The sequence below is a fragment of the Pteropus medius genome, unplaced genomic scaffold (genome assembly GCF_902729225.1).
Source record: "Pteropus medius unplaced genomic scaffold, Ma_sr-lr_union100, whole genome shotgun sequence".
NCBI classification, from domain to species: domain Eukaryota; kingdom Metazoa; phylum Chordata; class Mammalia; order Chiroptera; family Pteropodidae; genus Pteropus; species Pteropus medius.
Window position 1 is genome coordinate 2,953,928 of NW_024354502.1, and position 25,729 is coordinate 2,979,656.

A 25,729-nucleotide genomic window follows, 5' to 3' on the forward strand; every position below is an offset into this window, starting at 1 on the left:
AGAGAGATGATGTATGTGCATGGGATTATTGTTGTTACGCTTGAAATAAACTTCATGGAATTTGTTCTAAACTTGTAATGCAATGAATATCCTACTCCTGTCTGCCATATCATAGCAACTATTCATACCGGAAACAGCATTCTTAGGCACTATTTATTGAATTTTTTGGTACTGCCAACACCATGGAATCTGGGAAAGGAGGACGTGGTTTCAAGTTTCCCTCTGTAACTTACTTTGTGACCCTGAGCAAACCACTTAGCTTTTATGAGTCTCACTTCTTTATCTATAAAACGGGACTACAACTTCATGTTTTTCTAGTGGCTACTTAGAAGGCAAGATGAAGCACACATAAACTGCTACATAACGTCTGATCTAATTCCTATTCCCCGGTCTCTGAACAGAAGCACCCAGCACGAGACTCTGTCTCAGCTAGGCAAAGCGGACACCCTAGTGTCACTGGCACACATCAGTGCAGATCTACGGGAGACCCGAATAAACTGTCCACTACTCAGGAGTCCTACGACCGATCAGTTTTTCAAGAGATAAATGACGTACCTGAGTTGAGATAAAAGAAGACCGCGGGAGTGTTTTCCAGAGGTGTCACAGTGTGTAGGGAAAATGACACATGCGTTGGTGTTACCCGAACCGGGCCTGGAATTTCAGCACTTATGATCTTAGGGAAGTTATATGGCCTCTCTCTGCATATTTTCTAACCTATAAAATGGGTCTAGTTGTCCCATAGAGTTGTGAGAAATCAACAATCATGTATATAAAGGATTAAGTACCAGACCCTGTGCATAGGTAGGCACTCAAGCAAACAACGCCCGTAGTTATTCATTAATTCAATAAGATGTACTAGGCACCATACAAAGCCTGGCTATTCCCTTTATTATTACTACTTTCTTAGAGGGCTAACACAGACCCCAGGCGAAGGCAGAGTGGATGGACATCTTCATTGCTTATTAGGGCATGTAGAAAAGCTCATTTCCCGCTACCAAAGAGCTCCTTGATAGACTAAAGCCTTGACTAAAATTCCAACATGGCAGAGTCAGTCAAATTAGAATTAATCTTTTTTCTTTGCTTACTCAATTATTATTTGGTACCCCAATCTGCTTTAAAATGTAAACATTTATGGGAAGTAACAACTTTATAAAACAGAAGAGGGAGGATAATCACAACTCTCCCCAGTGCCCTCTCGCTGCCCTGGCATCTCCTGCCTTCTGTTTACCAGCTTCATAACCTTAGGCATATCACTTGACTTCTCTGAAGCAGCTTCATCATTATGATGGGAATAGTACCATTTAGCTTCAATGAAGACATACAGGAAAGAGAAACTGTATAGGGTGGGGAACACAAAGAAAGCAGAAGGGAGGAAAGAGACACAAAAAAGTCAGAAAGATACGGACTCAGAGAAGAAGAAGAGGGAGAGAGGCAAATATACTAAGAATTAAAAATTTGCACAGGGCAGAAATTTCACTCATTGAGCATAAATCCCCAGGCCAGAGATATAATTCAGACTAAGAAAGTCAGTCTCTGCTATGAAACTTATGATTTTTAGCATTTTCCCACAATCAATGGTCACCCAGCAAGTGAATGGTGATGGCTTTATCTACACTACCATGGAAAAAACGAAGAGCAGCTGAGGGCCACGGAGATGATAAAACTGTCTACAGAAGAGCCAGAAAACGTAATTTTTCATAAATTTGCTTAAATGTTCTAAGCAGTCACACTTAAAAGAGTGATACTTAATTCCTGAGCATGATGTTACTACGGTATTAAAAACTGTATTTTACTATATACACTATACATTTGTACCAACATATCACTGTAAAGGGTTCTATACATACGATCATATATATATATTGACTTTTTGGAGTAATTTAAAGGATTTTCAAAGACCATATACGTTGTTAACCTTTGCTGCTGATTTTTGATCCCAACCCTAGAAATGCTAATTTCCTTTCTCATTCTCTTCTTTACTGATGACACATTATTGAAGGGAAAAAGACTTATCAGACTCGCCTTAACTAGGTTCTGATCCTCTTTTTCTAGTTGAGTAATTCTGTTCTGTTAATATTACCTGAGTTCTGAGTATGTGAGGTATGAAAGGCACATAGAGATGACTAAGAAATTATTCCTGTCTTAAATAGTTTTGGGCTTCAGTTACTTGCAGGCCATAAACACGCACTACTTGGATAGACAGTTACATCTTATGACAAAGAGATTTACATGTTGAGGGGTATCAGGATTAAGTCAGGTCGGTCAACACTGCGTGGTTTAAATGCACTCAACATATTTCTAGGCAAAGCCAAACATTTCCCTCTTTGTTTCTTCATCTCTTTCTTTCCAGGTTTCAAAACTCACACACGCCTTCTTAATCTTCTCTATAAACCCCACAGTTCACCTGCATCTGGTGTAGGGGCTCCCATACCTGGCTCCTCACTACAAAACTTCAATGTGCTTTTCAATACAACCCACCATCCTCAATCCACTGGTAATTGGCCAAACTAATACTGATGTCTCTCGTTAAGTCCAACACCAAAAAACGGTTTGAGAAGGTAAAATCAAAGGTCATAAACTGGAACTTTTGTTTGCACGGTGTTTTAAAAGTCTAGTAACAAATAAATAATCTGCAAGATTTCTGAATCTTCCAAAAGAAGCTGGCAACACGGGGTCCACGCTCACTCATGTCAGCGACAGACCAGCACAGCTAGCTGGTGCCTCCTTTGGATAGGGCATAAGATCTCATGTCTCTGAAGGTTCTTCTGAAGACTCTGGTGACCATCAAGGACCTGGGCTATAGGTACCAAATGCCTAGACCTCATGCTGGAGGAGCTCAAGGAATACAGCAGTAAGCAAAACGCAAGTCCCTGCTCTCGTGGAACTACACTGTGGTGTGAAACAGATGCTGAATGAAAGGGAAAATCGACCCACTAGGTACAGTAGAGTCAAGGTGTTTAATGTTCCCGTGGAATTCCCTATTCAATGTGAGCGACGTGAATGGCCACTCCTTATTTTCAGTTTTGAGATCTAGACTGAGCATGCTTAAAGGAAAGGTACACAGTTATTTTGTGACTCTACATAATTATAAGATTACAGTGTAAATTCATACATACATATCTCGAATACATATGTCATTGTCACTGAAAGTGATTTCTAAGTTTCAGTGACAAATATCTCCATCTCATTTTCTGCATATTTCACATCTGACCTAAATATACTGTTACATCTGTGATGAATACCTTCAGATTAGCAAACTTGCACTTAAAAAGACATGCTCTCCTTTATGCTTAACATTTAACTGTACCAACAGAATTACACTGTATATTAGATTATCTCAACACTGAAGATCTCAGATTCAGTCAATTCTATTTTTGACCATGAAGCGAAGCCCTTATGTTCTGAAGGTTTCTAAGAATCAATTCTTGTCTAATGCTCTCAATTTCTGCCTTGCTAACCTGCACTAAAACTTTTGAAGCCTGCTAATGAGATAACAGGCAAATGAATAAAGCACATCAGAAAGACTGCTTGATGACTTGAGAAAGTGTCTATACGGAGGTGTCTGCACATTCTCATTAAGTTCTACCATACTGCCTCCTTCCCCCCACAATCCTTCGGCACACTCTCTGCTGCTGGGCCTGGACCCAACCTCAGAACCTTCTTGAACATATAGCTCCAGGCAGCCCCTGTTCATTGACGGGGAATATTTGTCACCCGTATGAAATCTGCATTCCTATTCTGACTCTTCGTTTAGGTCCCGCGTTGTAGAGAATTTGTTTCTAACATTCTTTGCTTTAGAGTTCACATTTGTTAGTAATGGTTCTCACGTTATTTCATGTTTGTATATATTGTATTCTCCAAGTACCGGGACTCTGCCTTTTATTTATCTCAGATCACCAACTGTAATGATTCATACACAGTAGGCACTCAAAGTGTTCTGAATATACCTGAGACGAATGTATGAGACTTAGTAAAAAAAAAAGAAAGAAAGAAAGAAAGAAAGAAAGAAAGAAAGAAAGAAAGAAAGAAAGAAAGAAAAAAAAACAGAAAAAAGAAACTCAAGTTAAAAAACAAAAAACAAAAAACAAAAAAACTGCCCTTGTTTCTGATTATAGTTTGGACCAGGAGGTTAGTAAACTTTTTCTGTAAAGAGCCAGATAACAAGTGCTATAAGCTTTGTGGGTCAGATGGTCTCTGATGCAGCACTCAACTCTGCCATTGCAGCGTAAACACCTACTGACAATATGCAAATGAAAAAGCATGTCTAACATCCAATATAACTTTATAGACTCTGAAATCTGAATTTTATATAATTTTCACATGTCGCAGAAGATTGCTCTTCTCTTGATCTTTTTCCCCCCAAACGATTAAAAAATTATAAAAGCCATTCTTAACTTGCAGGCCATAGAAAAAGAAGAGGCAGACTGAATTTGGCTCACAGGACAGAGTTTAGTGACTCTGGCCTAGATCTGCGGTTCTCAAAGTGAGAATTTCTGGTGGTCTGCAAGATCCTTTCAGCAAATCTAACGTCCTAAGTGTGAGGCCAGATTTTCTGTGTACTTCAAACAAAACAATGTGCTACAAGAGACTGAAAACAGAAGCAAATGCGAAGAGCCAGCCATCTTCACTAAGGCAGAAGCTGAGGAGACTGGCGAAAGTGTAAAACAATGCCACTCTTCTCACTGATTTTTCTTTACGTTTCGAAAATATATTCTTGTATTTCATAACGCTATTTATGTTAACATGTCATGGATTTATTATTGATTTTTAAGTGGATTAATATTGTTTAAATTCCTCAAGTGTTGATTTCTAATATGATAAATGTCAACAGCTATAACCCATGGGAACAAGTCCCCTGGAGGCCCTAAGTAAATTTTAAGAGTGTAGAGGGATCTTGAGAGGAGACAGTTTGCGAACTAGCGGCTGACCACAGCCAGGCTGACTCATTCCTGCCGACAGAGAGCGCCCAGGCGGCAGGCGGGGACCTTCCTCAGGCCCACCAGATAGACCACCTGATTTCAACCTGTAGCTTCCTGACGTTTCTTTGATTAGATCCTGATTTGGTAAAATTTAATTTCAGGCAATTTATGTTCTTGCATAATAAAGCTGGTGAAGACATGATGGTTATTCCCATGGGGGGGGGGGGGTAAGTGAAACCCTTCAGATACGCAGACCATCAAAACATCAGCCTTACTTTGCAAAATAGGCAACTTGAAGCAAGTATCTCTCCTTGGCTAATATTTTCCAATTAAAAAAAAAAAATTATTGTAATTCTTTGCCTCCATGAGAACAGACCTCAAACAAACAGATTACAGTGGCTCCTTTATAAGTCACGGTCCCTTGAACCTGCCTCCACAAACACTGTGGGAGCCCGGTGCTAGTCGGCACCCTCACAGCTGCATTAAATCTAAGGAAGTAAAGTCTGCTAGTCATGGTGCAAGTTTAGTTGATAGAGCTAATAATAATGCACAAAAATTACATTTTGCAAGTGAGGGATACACATCTTTGAGACAGTATTACTATTTTGCTTATTATTTAAGATTTAAAATCTTTTTAAAAGACTATTTTAAGAGAAAAAGAAAGAAAAGTTGTCTTGAATTCCAGTGTTACCATATACTGAGAAACTTTATATAAGGAAGCATTTCTTTCAATGTAAGTTTACTTTGTCATAGGTTTAACTGTCTATCCAAATAATGTGTACTGCTGGCCTGGAGAATTCTGGCCCCCACCCGCACAATTTTAGAGACAACTAAACAATAGCTATGATCTCCAACATTTATCATTTTGTTGAATTATATATTATTAATTAGGAAGTGTTTCCCCACAAGTATATGATTTTAAATATCTTTACAGTTTTCTCTTATAGGATAATAACTTTATAAACAATAATGGAGGAAGAAAAAATTTATATTTTGGATATGTATCCTTCAATCTGTTTTATAAAATACCTAAAATATCAGGAATTATGGTCGGAAGCTAAATGTGCTATAGTTTGTGATTAACTGTCTCCAAGTAATCAAATAAAACACATTTGGCTACTTTGACCAACACCAAAACTGAAATTTACTAGCATCTTTAAGATCAGAAAACTACTAGCAAATATCACCTGTTTGGGGGATTATTACCCATTTGAGGGAACAGTGAAAATTATATTAGAAAAGATTTTGGCAGCTGTGATGTTCGATGAAGAACAGAAAATAGACTTAAAATGTGGAGAAAGTGCTTAGTGTTTAAATCTACAGTAAAAGCAAAAGTCTCACCATGATTGCAAAACATTCCAAATTGTGAAACTTAATTTGTAAAATAGACAGAAATAAAGCAGCTTCCTCAGTTATTTTTGAGATCTCAGCATCAATTCAAAGAAAATGCTTATATTTAAAATAAAGCCTATTTCAAAATATGAATCTCTATACCAAGTACAAATAAGGACATAAAATAAATTTGCATCTCATATCATGCAACATTCCTCCTGTTCCACATGTATTCAAATGAAAGTGATGTGAAACTTAAGTTAAAAAAAAAGTTATCTGCTTCATTATTTAATTCTTTAAGCAATAAAAGAACCTTGAGTTGAAAAAAAAGAACGGCAATTGATATGAAGGTAAAAGAATCAAATTACATAAATGTTATGTGAACTACATGACAAAATTTAAAAAACGTGTACTTCGCTGTGTAGAAAAGATACATTATTTCCGGCCAATACTGTCTACAAAATTCTTTTTGTAAAATTAATCATTTTCCCTACTCTCATTTTTAAATCAAAATTATGTCAATTAAGAAACCTGAGTATAATAAAGTTGATGAGGAAGGCAAAATTTCAAAATCATATGTAATTTATACTACAACAAATATCGAAGGGATTCGTAAACGATATAAATGTCTAACCAACTATGCTGTAAACCTGAAACTAATATAAAATAATACTGAAAGTCAACGGTAATTGAAAAAGAAGGGATTTATAGAATTCTGATCCATATCTGAGAGAGAGGAAAAAAACAGCCTGAGAAAACACTGTTCCTGCTATTCCAAAGCAACAAAACCAGAATCAAAATATGGTCATTTTAAAGCTTGGCACAGCAGTTTAAAATTTGAAAAACACCGTTTTTATTTTAATAAAATCATTTTCAGTTTTCTTTTATTTTTCCCAATTCCCCTCCTCGGCAGAAGGACAACACAGTGTAAATTCCTGTAGTTGGTGGGGAATTTTCTCAGCACTTTGTGGAAACTGTTGGCTTTCAGAAACAAACAGGCTGATGTGAACCAAAGGTTAGACAAAACACAGAATTGCAACAACAATCAAAAAGCCATTTAGAAAGAGGATCAAGCCAAGCAGATAAGCACACTTTACATCACCAACTCCCTGGGACTGTTCAAGTCGGCTCCCTCATTTCAAAAAGCCAAAGCAAAGCAAAGCAAAGCAAAGCATGCTGACTTACATTGCTTCTTTAGTTCTTTCAGCTGTTGTTTAAATTGTACAAATTTTTCATTATTTTGAAAGTCTGCATCGGAATTCTTATTCTGTAAAGCCAAAAATTTCTTCTCCACTAATAATTTCAGATCTGGTATTTTTTCTGGACGTTCCTCTTTTACCTGAGGAAGATAATAATGAAACTATATTAGTTAAATGTTTAATAGTTAAATAACACAGTTGCGTAACATTATTTTTATCTCGTTTCATGCAAATAAATATATAATGAGGCAGAAAACAGAATCCTCCCAACAGAGAGCCAAAGAGGATGGGACTTGTTCCAGAACTGGCTGCTGGTGAATAATGGAGGGAGGGAATCATTCACCCCATCCGCTCATCGCTTTCTCAAACTGCCCCTTCGGTGCCCTAGCAACTTGCTGTCTCCTGACAAATACTGGAGGAAAACGTCATACCAGCTAAACTCCTGGGTCCTTCACTTCACCACCACTACTTCTTCCTTGAACCCAGGTCTGCTCAGACCCTTCTCCTCTTCCCTACGTGGTTATTCCATCCTTCATTCTTATCACTCCTCAGCTCTCCCCTCTGCCTCAGCAGGTTACGAGTGGCTTCGACTTTACAAAAGAAGTTGAGACTTTAACCTTGAACTTCACCATCTGCTACCACAGCAAGGAATAAGTGCCCTCTATTCTGTTCAAAGCTAAACTCTTGATCTATGTTCCTCCTCCCAATATTTTATTATAAAATTTTCAAACATGCAGAAAATGTTAAGAATTGTATTTTACTATTCATCCACCTCCTAGATGCCAGGATTAACATTTTGCTATGTCTGCTTTATCATGTATCTATTCATCTATCTTTCCCTCCATCCATCCTAAACTTTGTATTTAAGTTTGTTCTTAATTCCATCTTCTTCATCTCCTTCAGAACAAGCTTTCCCTCGCTCTAAGCTCTTTTCCCCAAAATCTTTAATTTGGCTCTTTACTCCCATATTTAAGAACCGATCTCTTTAATCTCTGCCCACTCCCTTCAGGTATTTTCTTCCTTATAGTCCAGCCCCTTGGGGAAAAAAGTCATCTATACCCACTGTTTCTACTTCCTCATCCTCAGTCCTCAGCCAATACAATCAAGCTGCTGGCTCTTCCACTTCAGTGCAACTGCACGTCTTCAGGCCTTCACAGTGGGTCCCTTGAATCACTGGCCTCTTCCTGATGCTTCTGCCACTAAGCAAAATTCACCAAAGTCTCCCATATGCCCCAATATGTCTTAGAGAGACTTCTTCCACAAGCCCAGTAATACTCAATTGCATTTTTTATGTTTCTTTCCCCTAATAAAATGTAAACTCTGAAAGATGTCTGATTTATCACTGTGTTACCAGCACCGCGTACATAGAAAGTAGCACTCAATATATATGTACTCAATGTATTTCAAAAAAATTAATGTTATTTGCTCCAAATATACTTACCCACTAAAACTCATAATTTATCAACTGTTATTAGTAGAGCACATAATACAATTTCTAAGCTGGAAGACAACTTAGTGATCATCTAGTCTTGATATCTATCTTCTCCAGTTTCGTAAATAAAATGATATAGAAAAAAGTTAAATGACTTATCTATGATCATCCAGTTAGAGGAAATGCTAAGACTATAAGATAGATATAAAAAATTCTTGTTTTTGGTTCTGGTCAGTGGGATATAATTCTCATCTCTCTGAATTTGAGTATCAACGCATAGCAAAGCATATTAATTGATATGCTTAGATTACCCTTTGTCATGGAGATAAGAATTATATAATCTTTTGCTTAATTGTTATGCATTTTAACTAGCTAAATCGAAAGTGAAAATTAAGCATAAAACCAGCATGCCTAAATTTATATTTATATTAGAGTGAAGAAACTGACTGTGTTCTCACTATACTGATGAAAGCGCTGGATCTATCATCAAAGAGAGTTGTGAAAAATGGAGAGGCTTTAATGCCAAGTCTTATACATAATTAAAAATTTAAAATAAGCCCTGTAAGGCTAAAGAACCAATAAAGCTCAGTTTGAAACAAAGGGAAAAAAAAGAAGGTAGAAAGGCAATTTAACAAGGCCTTATGTCTCAAGAATAAGAGCTATTATTCACGGTGACTAGCTATCCTCTACCTCTACACGGGACAGAACAAGATGAAACAAATTCAAGATGGTAGCACGAAGAGTTCAGAACAGATACGGAAAATAAATTATGAGTTCTTAGAAAAGAATTATAGTCTCCGGATTTATAAAATAAAATCGACTACTCACATCTGCCCGAGATGTTAATGGTAACATTACAGGCAGGCCTACAGATGAACTTGCCCGAGGTCTTTAATGAGTATGAAATCATTATTACATCTGGGACAATCAGAAAAAGATCTGATCTGAGCAGATGGTCAGTAAATGCAAATATTCTTTTCCAATGAAGTCTCTCACTCACTCAACACACTAAGTTTCCCTAGTTCAAATACAACTACTGCCGAGGAGTTAGACAGAATGGGATGGGGAGTGGGGAATGGCGGGAACAGACATTCTGAGGTTCACAACATGGCGACTTGAAATATGACTAGGATACCTGAATAAACCAAATTTAGTGATTCAGAGTACTTTTATTCCCCACAGCCTCAAGAGAACTGCTATAAAGCATATAAATTCACGGCTTCTGGAAATCTGATGCTGCGATTGGCATAACTATCCTTTGCAAAGAGAACTTACTGTACCCCAGCTATCAAAACGAGAGTCTGGAAAACATCGAATTCAGTATTTGTTTAAATCAATGCAGTAAGTGGGGATTAACTATATTTTTAATGGTTTCTTGCTCTGTTTCTATCTTCAAGAGAAGGAGAAACATAATCCCAAAAGGGAAAGGAAAATAGCCATCCGTTGTGTAGCTGATTGGGGCAAAGAGACTGTTTATTTCCCTGGTCTGAAAAAGGGAAAAATGGCCCTCTTTTCCTAGGACGAATTTAAAACACCCCAAAGAATTTTGAGATGGGAGGAGAGAATCCTTTAGATTCTAGTCCACCCCTTTCCTAAGGATAAAATCCCTAAATACGGGACTTAAAACCTCAGTGAATAAAAAAGCACAGGGTGTATTAGTTTGCTAAGGCTGTCATGAAAAAAGTACCACAGACTGGGTGGCTAAAACAAATGAAATAGTTGTCTTACAGATCTGGAGGTTAAAAGTCTGAGACCAAGGTGATAGAAGCATCGGCTTCTTCTGAGGCCTACCTCTTTGGCTCGGAGATGGCCGTCTGCTACCTGTGTTGGCACACACTCTTCCTTCTGTACGTGTCTGTGTCCAAATTCCCTCTTCTTATAAGGACACCAGTCATATTGGATTAGGATTCATTCCAATGACTTCATTTATGCTTAATGACCTCTTTAAAAGCCCTATCCCCAAAGGCCGTCACATCCTGAGGTACTGGGGATTAGGACTTAAACGTATGAACTCTGGGGCAATACAATTTAGCAAAGACACTGGGTTAATGAATTTTTTTTAAACAGCTTATAGATTATCCATCTTTACACCATTATAATTTAAAACTGATAGAAACTACTGAGAAGTAAACTTAGCAGACATCATACTTCCATAATGGGAATTTAATACTGCCCTTGGGAGAAAGAAAGTCACATTTTTATGCTCCACCCACTTACCCATCCAGTATTCAGTGAGTGCCCACTATGTGCTAAGCGCTGTAGCTATACAGGACAGAAGACCAGAAAAGTCGATCAAGAGCAGATGGTAAGTAGCTTTGGGAGCCAGGCTATGGAAATGAGAGCTGACCTGACAGGCAGCAGAAAAGACATTAAAAGATTTTGAGGAGTAAAGTAATAATACCATGAGAATTTTAAAAAAATGATTACTATAATTAAAGCATATAAGCTGCACTACGGACAGAGAGGGAGATGGAAGTTATCGCTATACATTAGCCGATGGCAGAGGGACTGGCGACTTGGTCAAATTACGAATGTTATTTTTGAAGCAGAATGAGTGAGTCTTTTTGCGAGAGGAAGGCTGGAACTGACCAGGACTCCACGTTACTGAATATTTAACATGGGCAAATAGTTAAGCGTCATTTTCTTGGGGAAGGAAAGAGCGATCCTGAATGTCTGTATAACATCTAAATGGAGAGATCTAACCACCTGGAAAGACATTTAAAATGAGAACATGGGCAGAAAAAGAAGAGAGATTCAAAATAGACTAAAACGAGCAAAGAAAACCAGGAATGAGGAATGCCACAGAAGAAAGAAACAGAGAAGTTTTCCTTAAGAGAGATGTTTGTCCTTTGGGAAAAATGATACAAGAGAGCTAAAATAAGATAAGGTCTAAAAAGAGACCACTAGATTTAATTACTAGGCACTTAGTCCAATGCACCGGAACTAGGCATCTGTCTCAAACTACTAGCTGCCCTCAGGTGAGGATTGTTTCACTGGCGTCTAGTGCACTGCCTGGTGTAATAGCAGATGCTCAAATGATGCTGATGAAAGAGTTACAGTGGGGCCAAATTATGCTGCACTGAGATGAGAAAAAAGATTAAGGGAGTTCTGCGTGAACAAGTGAATAAAGCCTGGCGCCAAAGGAAGAAGAGAGAGATGGGAAGGCGATCGTGGCAAAGAGACTGTTTATTTGCATAGAGGGTAACAGCTGCCTGAAATGAAGCTGATATGATGGAGGAGAAAGAACGTGGACCTCGGGATCAGACAGATCTCGATCCACCCAACGCGTGGTTCTTAAGACAGTCCTTCCAGGCCTCGGATTTCTCTCACCTCTTAAATAGGAAGCAGGAATGCCTACTTCAATGCTGCGAAGACTCAATGAAATCATGTGTGTGTTTACCTCTGGCATAGCACTGATGTGAAAAAATATTTATTCTTCTCCTTCCAACTTTAGCACAGAGCCTTTAACATGTCTGTGGACTGAGAAGGAGCCAATGGGGAAACGTAAATCAAGAACACTAAGAGAAAACCAGTACCAGATTTCATTTGAGAAAATCATTCAACTACTAGGGCAAAACGAGAGAAGAAAGACTACGACCAGCCGGGGAAGCACAAGAGTCTTTAGCAGGTGTCATGAGTGCCTACAGGGCTGGGCAAGCGAGGATCTGAGAAACACCCCAAAGTGCAGGACAACAGGAAGTGGTGAGGGCTGTGCTGAGCAGACGGTACAAGCCCCAGGTGAGAGGAAGCTGCTGCACAGCTCCAGATGACTGCTGCCTCGTGAGAGAGCAAGTCACGTTTTTGAAGAAAAGTTAGAAATCTAGATTTTTGTGTTTTTTAAAACAACGTATAGTCCAAGCAATACTTTAGCCTAAAGGCCATGAATCTGAAACCTGTCTAATGCAAACAACATATTTTGGACATAAAACTAAAAGTACTTTTGTGATCCACAGTATTTGGGTGGTTTAGTATAATTCCCAGACTTCTACTTTAGGGATGAAATGTGGTCTTTTCAAGCAAGAGAATAATGGAAAAAGACAAGTGTGGGGGAGAGTGGGGAAGATAAGGGATTCCATTTTGACACGCTAATCCATAGTATTTATGATTAAAAACCTGGGCTCGCTCTAGACTTAAGATTAAGATTAAAAATAAGGTTCTGCTCCTAACCGAATGACCTTAGAAAAGTTACTAAATGTATATAACCTTAATTTCCTCACCTGTAAATAGAAAATAATAATAATAGAATTTACCTCACAGTGTTGCTGTGAAGAGATGAAATGAAGCAATAAAGCACTGAGCTGTCTGTGACAGGGAATATTCAGTAAAGAGTAGCCTGGATATACATACAGGTCTGCAGCTCAGCAGACTGACATGGAAACACTCACGTGGAGGAAATCAGTCTCTGTGTGGATTTTCATGGAAACTGTGGAAATGAATGAGATTACCAAGGGAAGTGAATACACAGAAACTAAAAACGGTCCATGGACCGAACTCTGGAGAATACTGTATTTATGGAGCAGCTAAGAGAGTCTAAAAAGAAAAAAGTACGAGAGTGAATAAGTCAGCCCAAAGAAAGTGTTCCAAAAGTCTAGGAAGAAATTTCAAGGCCTGTCAAAAGCGGCGGAGAAGTCAAGCTAAATAAGGATTGAGAAGTGTCCACTGGACTTGGTGATTGGGTCACTGTGGACTTTAGCAGGAGCAGAGATATGCACAAAGTGCTGACTCCAAAATACTCGGATCTTTGTTAATGAACTGTTTCAAGAAGATGGAACAGTGATTGAAAGAAACACATAAATCTCCCAAAGTTCCATTGATTCTCCAACTGCTCAGTTTCAGCTCAAAATCACTTGTAAATGTTTAGCTACATTTAACTGGAACTCATTACTCCAGTGACCGCAATATTTCTCTTATGTCAGCAGGGGAATGTCATCAATGAGCTGACTGTAAACAGCTAAGTCAGGCCTCTGGCGGCTCTGTCCCTATGAACAGAGCCTGGTTGTTTCAGGCAAAAAGATAATGGCAGAAACCAAAGGGAGAAGTCAGCCCTTACCCATAGTGAAGCTATATGACTTTCAACATAGTGAAACTATATGTTATTTTCAACATAGTAAAACTATATACTATTTTCAACATGCTTTAACCTAAAATTTTAAATATTTATATGATGACAATACATCTCATTTCTTTCAAACAAGATTGTACACACACGCAATGACTCAAAGTGTGTCATTTTACTGCCATGGGGCAAAGTCAAGGTCTCCTCCTCCAATTATCATTATTGCCTTATAGCCATCATCTCACTGGGAGAGGAGATCACAGGAGCGAAGGGTATTAATGGGCTGAGTCATTCACACACTTTTGAATCATGTGAGAATCTAGTATAAAATTAGTCATTCTTGTAACTGAACCAAGACTCAGATGGATTTACTCTCTCCAAAACAGCCACTGTTAGATGTCTGGCTACCAAAATAACATACACCTAATGATTTACATTTTGGAAATCACGCAGCCTTTAGAAGTTTATAACAAGTACATAACAGTAATAACTAATTCGCTTTGTGTTCTGCTCAGTACATTAAGTATGCCAAGTTCTAAGTCATAGTCAGCCTGATCTAAGGCTACGGGACCTGCTTTCATTCTGTGAATCCAGACGGCATTGCCTCAGTTGGTCCTAGAACATTCATTCAACAAATATTTACTGAGGCTCAGCTGGGTACCAGGCATTATGCTAAGCACCCAGACATCTATGGGAGCTGGCCCAGGCTTATGACACACCACCGACCCAACTGGTCATATGCAAGATAAATTTACATAGGCCAAAACTGTCTCCACCTTTATAGAGCAAAAAAGCTTGGTAAAGTTTTATTGAAAGGCATGTCCGGGCTAAGAATCATGCTTTCACTGGCTATAACCTAACTGCGTGTGCGTATGGAGACACACTGCACCTTCTACAGAGTTTACTATAGTGCCTTTGCCCTGTTCGAAAAAACATCACACACACCATGATGACCAACATGGACTATGACCTTCATCTCACGCCCGTTTTTGTTGTTCATTATACAATCTCACTGATCTCTGTGGGACCTAATTATCTGTAGTTAAGTGAGTTTCCTAGTGCCATTATTTAGCTTGACTTCTGACAAAACACTTAAGAGAGAATATTTCCTTGTTAAGCATTATTACACGTCAACTGGCCTTTGTAGTTTACCAAGGTGTCGAGATACGCCATGATCAAACAGTGGCCAACCAGACATGGAAACATCTTTTCTTCTTCGAGGCTTTCAGAAAAATTTCGAAAATGAATAAACTTGAACATGCATGAGAGTGTTATTGGTCTAGTTCTAATGGCCCAGTCCTGTTAGAATAGGCAGTTGTCTAACAGATGGCAGTTAAATGAGGCAATCTGCCATCGATGTGCTTCTGTTACTAAACATTTATGCTATTGAAAATTATTCCAATAAGTTTCTCATGGCACTACTCCCACTGTAAGATTATGACAAACAGAAATCACTTATTTACAAAGAATGCAGCATTAGGATTCCCCTGGGGGTGTAGGGTGGGGGTGGGGTGGGAACAAAGTGCCTACACTGCCTCTCCATGTTTTTTTCTTCTTTCTTTTTTTTTTTTGGGGGAGAAATTCTGAACATGTGCATTACTTATTTAGTCATCCATTTAATAAATATTTACTGAATGCCTACCACACACAGGCACTGTGCTAGGCATTAGAGTTGCAATCGTAAACAGACTGCCTTGGCCTCCGTCCTTGTGGGGCTTGGGATCTGCTGTTACTCAAATAGTCAAACAAATATACTACCACCAACTGTGATAAGTGCTGGGAAGGAAACATATCAGATGCTAGGAGAGCATGTCACAACATGGATATTGAGCACATCATTTCATAGGTAATCCTTTCAAGCACAGTTCAATCTAAAAACTAGGGTCAGACTGAGGGGAGGATGAGGTCAGGCTTATTATTGTTGTTATTAACACTTCACACTTGTACAGCACCTTTCATCTGAGTGGTTCAAAGCCTTACACACACAGAAATCATTATCCCCATTTTACAGATGTAAGGAATGGGCAGCTCACAGTAGTTAAGCGTCTTGCCCAAGGTCATACTGAGTCAGTGACAGATGGTTTCAACTCATTCAAACTCCCTTTCAACTTCGTTTTGCTTTGCATGTGCCTCTGAATAACAACCCAGAATGAACCTTTATACTCCATCTTAATTTTATAAAAGCATACTTGATTTCGGGCATATGTCCTCAACCTTAAGGTCATTTGTTAGTTCTTAGGTTAAAAGACGCTTATTCTGAATTTGAAATTGCCTTTCCCTTCCACCATGCCTCTGTCATCCACAGAATTACTAGATGTTTTATTCATCATTATGGTGTCTCACTCAAGATTTTGCGGTGGAAAAGTACAGCAATGGGTTGATGCTAGAGGTATTTACAGGTCTTACCAAGTATCCAACTACCCAGAAAGACGATCGTTCAGAATGCTAAATCATCTTCTGAAGAAGATTCAGCTCCAGTGCTACCTGAGAGACACCACCTCATGAGGTTAGAGTATGTCCCACGGGATGCTTGTAACCAATGAATAATATGTGACCTTGTTTTTTCCAACAGCCAGAACACATGGCCTAGAAACCAAGGGACAAAAGAAGAATTAGCTACACTTCTCCTCCTCCCTCTCATCACGCCTAATGACCAACTTGCATTTTTCCCCCATGGCTGCAACTCTTGTTCTGCTGGTTTGCCAGTGTCTGTACCCAAGAGAAGAATGATTTCACTAAGGAACTCAACAATGCCTCCACTGATCTGAAAGCTTAAACTACAACCTAGCAATTTTGAGCTCCTCATGACACTGAACAGACAAAAAGTGAGGTTACAGTTTCAGTTAGGACAGTGAATCTTGATTTTGAAGGGTAAATGGGATTGCAGCTACACAGTGAAGAAAGGGACGTGCGTGTTTGGCACCAGGAATGCCTCCTGGTTTTGCCATTTCTACTGCTGAATGGGAATGGAAATAGGAAACCAGTCCATACAGACAGGACCATCAAGAGCACAGATACTTCACAACTGAAAGCCTAGGTGTTACAGCTAAACAAAACCTACGTCAGCTCAGAATTGGCTGACAGCAAAGAGAACAGGAAATGGCTAGTGCAGAAAAAGTTGGAGTTAAAAATACCAACTCTGTGCTCAGGACCAACAGCAAAAGCTAAGGCTGAAGTATCCACTCGTATTTCTGCCTCGGTTTGACCTGTACGTATTTACGTTTTTAACTAATTTCTCCCATTCCCTTTTGCCTAATATGTTATAAAAAGTGAGTTGGTGGCTCTTCAATTACAGAGTGCCATATGGAACAGTAGAAAAAGTAATAAGCTTGGCCCAAATATCCTAGGCTTGGAAACAGTAACTGATAAGATGTTATATCCTTCCACTTTTGGGAGAAGGAGAAAGCATGTTTTCGCTTTTACGAGAGATAGCTTGCAATGTTAGTAGCAAGCATTTTGTTGTTGCCACGGTTTACAGATTTAAGTCTGGAAGAAAAGCGTATACTTCGAGAATCTTCCGAAAACCTTCCCAATGCAGGGGGCATTTCCCACCTGGTGAGTGGTGCCTCCTCGGGACAGGGACCAGAAATCTACTTCTCAGCCTCCCTTGCAGCAAGAATATAGACATGTCACCTTGGCCCTTTGCCACAGGGGCTGTGGGACTGCAGTATAGAAGGTGCCAGTAGAGCCTCTGCAACCACATTACCAAGAGATTTAACCTTTAAAACCCAATTCTACTTTATACCAGCTGTGCAATCTTGGGCAAGTTACTTAACCTCTCAGAAACTTGATTTCCTCACCTATAACTTCACCCAAATCATAGAGTTGTCGTGAATATTAACGGAATTAATATCTGTAAAGAATTTAGAGCTTTGAAATTCAAATGCACTAGCCACATGTAGCCACTAGCCACATGTGGTTATTTAAATCTAAATTAATTAAAATGAAATAAAATTAAAATTTTAGTTCCTCGGTAATACTGTCATATTTTGAGTGCTCAATAGCCACACACAGCTAGTGGCTACCTTTCAAAAGTGCAGATATAAGACAAAGTTCTACTGCAAAGTGGTGACTTACAGAATACTTCCTGGCACTCAGGAAGCACTCGGATGGTAATTGCTACTATTATTATTACTAGTATTGTTATCATTATTATTGTTTTACATTACAGCCTCAGAACTCATTTACCTTTTACCTAGAAGTTTGTGCCTTTGACCACCTCACTGAATTCCTTCCCATCCCTTACCCTTTCCTTCCCCTCTGGCAAACACATTATCATCATTATTATTATAATAGCAAGTTTAAAATATAGCTGAATTTTAAAATCTGGTGGAGGAGATGGACAAGTGAAAAGCAATTATATGGAGTCTGATAAAAATTAGCAGCAGCATCAAAAGCAACAGCTACTCTCAATATAGAGTTTATTGTGGGCAAGTTACTAAACTAAGCACTTCGAGTGGATTATTTTATTTAATCGTTCGCAAACAAACAACCTAAGAAGAACTAATACATTCCTATATCACAGATTAAAAAAATCGAAGCTCAGGAGTGGCCTAACTGCAAGTGGCCGAATACTCCTCAGTGCTGGGGCTGGAACAAGCACTGGCAGGCCTGGTAAACTACCCCGACATCATCAAGTCTTTATCGAGTGCCCACGAGGGGCCATGCACTGCTCCCGATGCTGGGAACACAGCAGTAGACAAAGGAGACCTCTGCCCTCACAGAACTTACATTCTAGCTGAGAAGAACAATAAGAAAACATATAATTAGCCAGATGGTAGTAAGTGCTGTAGACAATAATTAAACAAGGCAGGGGTAGATGAGCTCTTCTATGATGGATGGCCAGGGAAGGCTTCGCTGAAAAGATGACATTTGAAAAAAAGACCTGAAGATTCGAAAGGGCTGGGGAATAAAGAGATGGGGTCAGAAGTGAAGATGGATCGAGGATGGGACAGACCATGGAGGCCAACGTGTGGCCTTTGGCCTCTACTCTAAGAGAGATGGGAAGGTTTTGAGCAGAGGAGGGAAAAGATCTGCTTTTCTTTTTTGAAGGATCACTCTGGCTGTCACGACTGAGAACAGATTTTAGGGGAGGAAGAAGACTACTTCGAAGCAGGAAACCAGTTAACGGGCTACTGCTGTCATCTAGGCAAAAAGGTGAGGATGGCATGAATTAAGGTGACAGCAGAAGCAGCAAGACATGGTCTGGTAGAAACGACTGGGTTTATCGATGGGCTGGGTGTGGGCTGTGAAACGAGGAACAGAGGGCACCTGGTTTGGCCCGACTCAATGAATTAGTACAGATGCCATTTTCTGAGGTCGGGAAGTCTGGAGGAACAGCTGGTTTTGGAAGGTTAAATGTGAAATGCCTACGGGAATGAAATGAAGTGGAAATGAAGGCAGTTGTATTTTTGAGACTTGGAGAGAAGACATGTTACAGCTACAAATGCTATGAACAATGACTAAGTACACGGCATTACAAGAGCACAGGGAGTAATACACTTGGTGGAAGGAGACTGCGGGATGTCGGCGGGGAGCTATTAAAAAACAGGCTACACTAAGTTGGTGAAGGGTAAGAAAGAGTTAACTATTGACCAGTGAAAGAAGGGCACTCCTGGAGGCAAGAGAACATCCCAAGAACTAGCATAAAAGTGTATGCCAGGTGAAGAAGTTTGAATTTAATCCCAAGAGTAAAAAGAATATCCGAAGAAGATAAAGCTGTGAAAAAGACAGGCAAAACAATCAAACTTCCGATCTAGAAATATCTCTTGGGAACTAGAAAACATTAGAAGAAAACAAAACTTCACATAGCAAACTTGACATAGGAGACTTCAGACCGTGACAATGAGGTAGGCAAACTAATTCAGTGATGGAATGAGGGAGATGAGGCGCTAAGGGGAGGAAGGATGATTACCGAATTTCTGATGTGGGAAACTGGGCGGATGATGTCACCACTTACTAAGTTATAGGGTTCCAGGAAAAAAAAAAACAATCAAGGGGGAAAACTTCTCTCTGGGGACAGGTTGAACTTAAAGAGCACACTTAAGTAGAAATGTCAAATAGGTGCCCAAATTCACGTGTGTGATTCTCAGACAAGTGATCTGGAACGGAAGGATCTGGGTGGGACTCATCGACATAAAGACGGTAATTCAAGTTATAAGCATAGATGCTCTCTCTCAGGAGGAGAATGCGGCGTGAGAAAAGAATCAAAGAACAGGGTGGAATACCGAGATTTAATGGGTGAAAAGGTGAAGCAGGGTTCACCAAGGAAACTACAGAGAAGTGGCCAGAAGCTGGAAATAAAAACAGACGTGTTGTTATGAAAGTCAAAGTCAAAAGAACATAATAATTCAGAAAGGAGGGAGTTATTAACAGCAGCGAAGCCACAAAAGAGAATGACTGAACATTATCCTATGGGTTTTTTACCAGGTGTGTAACCTCGGGCAATTCCCATCACTGCACCTTAGCTTTCTCATCTACGCAAGAATGTTACATTAGCTACTGCACCCCGTTGTTGTGAGGATACGTGGTGACATGTATAAAGGACCTAGTATGTGTTAGACGCACTAGGCACAAAAAATACTCTGCTTTTATTACCACGTGTTCTGTGCATGTCAGACAGGCAAGACCAGGTAGCCAGAACGGGGGTTGAGCATGAAGCTACATGGAATCAATGGCCGTGGAGTTTTGAAAAAGAGCAACTGGGAGAAAAGAACGATAACCTTTTTCCTTTTCTTCCGCCTCTTTCCCAATGTCTCCTTTCTCCTTTCTAAAAGCAGTTTGTAATGCACAGAGTCCCAGGAGCCTGTCAAAGGGACCTCTGAAGCACACCTTGGTATTTACACAAAGAATTCTGTGCAGATATCTGTAGTAATCATCATGAGTTTGTGGTACAGATGTTACACTCTTAAGAAGGGCACTTAAACTCATGAGCAGCCCGCAAACAAACAAAATAAATGTTCTGTAGAAATTTATCTATTGATTAGTGATTTCAAAAATTATTCCAACAGTTTTAAAATGATAAGCCAGGTAATGTTTTATCAAATGAAATATTCTGAGTACATGATTAAGGAGACCTTTGGACAACCAAACTGACTCTCAGGTTAGTTTTGACAGTGGCACAATGACAGTCACAGAGAAGTGTCGCCATGGCAGACACTTTCCTATTAAGGATTAAAAAAGGTTCCACCCTTTTCTGCTTTCACCTCCTCAAAAACATGGAAAACCGTCCAAGGCTTGCTTCTAAAATGTACAAACATGTTTTACATAAAAGAATTCCACTGATTTTTTTTTTTTTACATCTAACCCAAACTATTCTCATCCTAGCATAATTTCTTTCATAGGCTTTTTGCCTATGAAATCCAACTCTCAATACACAAAGCCGATATATCACAGTCCCTTCCCTACCTGCTTATTCTGCTACATCCATCAAAGTCAAGGTTCCTAGAAAAGTCCTAAGGAAAGGGGATCTCGATTTTCTTGTACTCATTGAGATAAACTTCTCTTTTCCACACAACTCGGCAGTGGTTGGTGACAGTCAAGCTTATCTGGTGGTAAAGCGGCATCCTGCTTTAGAATCTAAACAGTAAGAGAAATATCTCTTGCTCCAGCCTTTGTGTGAGTATGTGGGGAAGGGGGATGTACACCATGGTCCCAACCATTCTGAAGAAAGTAGAAGATCTGAGAGGAGACGGGAGCAATGCCAAGCCTCGTGGAAGCCCTTTCTTTCGGAGCACTCTGGACCAGAAAGGTCCGGCTTCTGCCCCTGGGACCACCAGGGAGCACCCCAGCCACCACACCGTAGCTGATGTGAGGGCTGTAAGAGCTTCTTTCCCACATTCCATGTCTTCCCTGGGACTGCCAGTCATGTCCTCCATGAACCGGAGGATCCTAATAACCAAAAGAAGAAATTTACTGTTTCTGCTGTAACCAAACAGAAAGGGATATGCTAATTGTTTTCTTCCTTCTGTTCTTGCTAAGTATCCATAAGAAAACCTGTTTAATATGACTCCAAAAACTGAAAAAAAAAAATAATAATAATAGTAATAATAATAAAAGCAAACTATCTACTCTGGGCATACTATATTTTTCTCTAAATTTATAAGTTAACTTCTAACATTCTTAGGTGCCCAACGGATTCTGGCAGTTAGTAAGTCAATTCCCTGGTCTTTGTCGCAGACCGCCTGTCTACAGCACGAGTAAGGCAACCCGAGGATATGAGGCTGGATCTTTCCCTCAGTTATCGCATTTTAGTTAACACAATAAGACCACGGAATTACTAATACTCTGGCAGTTTATTAATGCCCCTTATCCTGTGCCTGCTCCATTCACTCCTGTCTAGCAGCCTATCAAATTCTCTGATGTTACCTTCTCTATAATTAATATGGCTTCCTCATACTTGAAATTACTCTTCACGACTAATGCTATCAAATTGCCTTTCGCCTTTTAATTCATTTCCTATGAAAAAAGGTTCCTGACTAAATGAAAATGAATTCTATCCACCACTAAAACAATCAAAAACCACTGTACCACAAGAAAATTAAGACAATAAACAAAACGAAAACAGGTCAGGTGCTTCATAGTTTATAGAGAGCTTTCTAGAATAATTTATATAATTTGATTCTCGTTGCCCGGAGAGATTAAACAACTTCCTTGAACCAAACACTAAAGAGGTGACAGAGTTACAAGGTGGCCACCAAGTCTGAAAGCACAGGTAATACTATTTCATAATGCACTGTAATATTGTATCACTAAGCCACCCGTTGTGTATTTTCCTACAGTTCCAGGCTTGGCGGCCATCTTGTAAAATCCAGATCTTCTCGCCATAACCTATTTCTCTTGATTCCCCAATTCGTTTTACTCTGAGGTGCGAAAGGAGGCAGCATTCAGTGAAAAATACCATCTTAAACTGGAATGATATTTTAAAAATGTGTAAACCAGCTTTCATAGTCTGTTCTCCAATTTAATTTCACAACCACCTTGTGCATGGAGATTAAAAGAGGCAGTTAATATTTTCTCAATGCCTACTATGGTGAAGCCTCACTTCCTGTGAAGGCACGAAGTTAAGTACTTTACTTACATCATCTCATTTAATCCTTGCAACAGCCCCATTTGGTATTGTCCTCTTTTTATAGACAAGGAAACTGAAGATTTTAAGGGGACAAGTCGCTGGCCCAATGTCACAGAGGCGAGATCTTCTGAGTCCTACTGGAGTATTCTTTTTGCTATTCCAGTGAAACATTCTTCATACATCCCACAAAATGTCACGTACTGACCATATTATTCCCTTCTCCCCTCGCTGCTTTTAAAAATTAACCACGAATAAATCTGTAGGCTAGACTGGCAAGACGAGAAAAGTTACTCGACCTGAGTTAACGAAATACAAGTGAGAATACTGCCTGGCACAGAGTGAGCACTAGAAAAATGTTAGCTAGGCCTCCTATTATTATGGAAAGGACTAAATATTTTAATAAACATAAACATAAAGCATTACATTAAAACTAGAAAAAAGATTTCTTTTTATTTTACTTCGATTCCCTAAAATTTAGGCCACAGCCACTTTGAAAATAAACCACAAACAAAAGGTTCTCAAAGGGGCAACAACGCTGACTCCTGCTAAGATAACAGGTCCATGCACAACATTCTTTCCTCAAGCAGTTCTTTAAGACTCATAGAATCCCTCCCTTATGCGCGCTAAATCAGTGTCAGGAGGCACTTTTCCTTCAGACTAAATGTCCCAAACCTTCACCTCTGGGAAAGTTTCAGTAAGCTGTGTAAAAGAACATACGCATACTTTATTACTGAGACTAGACAAAAAGCATTCTTGCTCCCAGCTGAAAATAAATTCAACAAACTCCATCTGTCCTGAGGCATGGAGATGGCATGAAAAGAGCCTTGAATTACACATCAAAAAACCAAGGCTCAAGGTTCCGCCGCTTGAGACTAAGCATGTCCCTTGACCTTCCTGAGGTTCAGAGTCCACTGTATCTACCATCCCCAATTTGGAAGTTTCCTATGGTCATCAGAGAGGCCAGGGATCCGAGAGGGCCCCTCATCCCTGACCTAGCACCAAGAAAATGGGTATCGGACTCTTGGTTAAAGGGACTGAAGTAGAAACTGATGACATTTCCAAATCTGGATTAAGCAAATGACCCATGGCACTAGGCAAATATCCAAAACTGGGGAAGAGAAGTGAATCACCATCATCCAGATCGAGGCTACGTCCTCCAGATCATTTTAAACACCAGACTGATACCTATACTACAAACCAGCTTCGTTAGTTTTATAAAAATTGGATTGCAATGAATCATCTATGATTAAATCATTTTTCAAAAAAATTTTTTTTTAAGTTTAGCCTAGAAACCTAGCCACCATAGCTATTTCCATGGGAAACTATTCCATGATTCACTTTACAAATCCAAATACGGGGAACGTCTCCACTCTCTTTCCAGGTCCAGGAGCTCACAGAGACCCCGCTTCTGATCTCCCTCACTCCTCAGTCCTGTGGCCATCCAGACATGCGACGGCAGCTGACTGCCAGGAGGTAATAACTATATAACCACCTCTCGTTTTTGTTTTGGGTTTTTTTTTTTTTTTTGGTCACAACACATTCCTATTTATAATCTCCTTCTATCTACAATTGCCAGTGAGGTTTGTAGGACAAACACTACTATTACTCCCATTTCAGAAACAAGGAAACTGAAGTACAAAAGTTACGTGACTTGTCCAAGGTCAGAGCCTATCAAAATGAGGATCGGAAGCCAGATCTTTATTTCCCAGCCCAATGCTCTTATCGCTCAAACAACAACCGCTTAAAAAAGCGGGGAAGGAAGTAAAGATGACTGTGATTTATTTGGACTTCATTTTTAAACTAATTTTGTCTGGCTTTGAGAATTTTCATTAATTTCCTTCTTTATTGTTGCCTGATGAGTTAGTCACTAAAAACATCAGATCAGAAAGTATAAACTGTTTTAAATTATTTCCTCATTGTTATATATAGATGTTCAACTTTTAAGTGTTTCATAATAAAGTGACTCAGGGACTAAGCAAGTCCAATCCACATTAGTCACTTGTTGAACTGTAACATGGGATTTATGTAAAACTCTTGGGAGGTGGGCGGGAGACAGAAATAAACATTTACCAAAAAGATGACTAAATTAAGGACAAAAAAGTGAATGTAAAACTTACAGGTTTTTCCTCCCACTTTAAGCTGTGAGATGGAAAAATGAATATAAGAAAACAAGACACGAGTCACCTATTATCATTTATTCCAAGTTTAGTTGGTATAAAGGAGTTCACCAATTTAAATCAGCATGTGGTAGACATTTCCATGGTAAGAGAAAGAAATGAAAAGTTAACAAGACAGAACATGAAGGCCTTGCCTTTATATGGCACTTTTACGTCTCAAGTGCTTTCACATAAGTTATCTCATTTTATAATCAAGAAATCACTCTAAGAGAGATAGGGGCAGATATTACTACGTTCGGTTTGCGTACTTGCTTAAGGTCACACGGACATTCCGTAGATAGGTATAGAAGACGACTCAATAACTAAATTGAATGTTAACATCGCATCATTTACTCTTACGATGGGGTCAGTCACACGTTATATTGCAAAGCACTTTAATTCCATATTTTGGCAGAGTAACTTCATTACTATAATAGAAAAGGTTGTATGACATATTCTAATTTCATCTAGATTATTTACAGGTGTTTTATGTCATGTCTTAAGAAGTTGTAAGAAAAAACTAAGTATCCGATGTTTGTGCTGAGACTTTTAAAAACATAGTGTA

The 25,729-nt window shown here is 39.2% G+C and overlaps 1 protein-coding gene across 4 annotated transcripts in view; it reads right to left on the reverse strand.

Moving 5' to 3' along the window:
- NSMCE2 (NSE2 SUMO ligase component of SMC5/6 complex) overlaps nucleotides 1-25,729 on the reverse strand; it is a 202,651-nt gene that overhangs the window by 126,333 nt on the left and 50,589 nt on the right. For all 4 annotated transcript variants that reach the window (XM_039853616.1, XM_039853615.1, XM_039853614.1 and 1 more), the window contains one exon: nucleotides 7,437-7,590. In XM_039853616.1, the coding sequence (XP_039709550.1) occupies nucleotides 7,437-7,590 (154 nt within the window). The remainder of the gene's footprint in view (nucleotides 1-7,436; nucleotides 7,591-25,729) is intronic.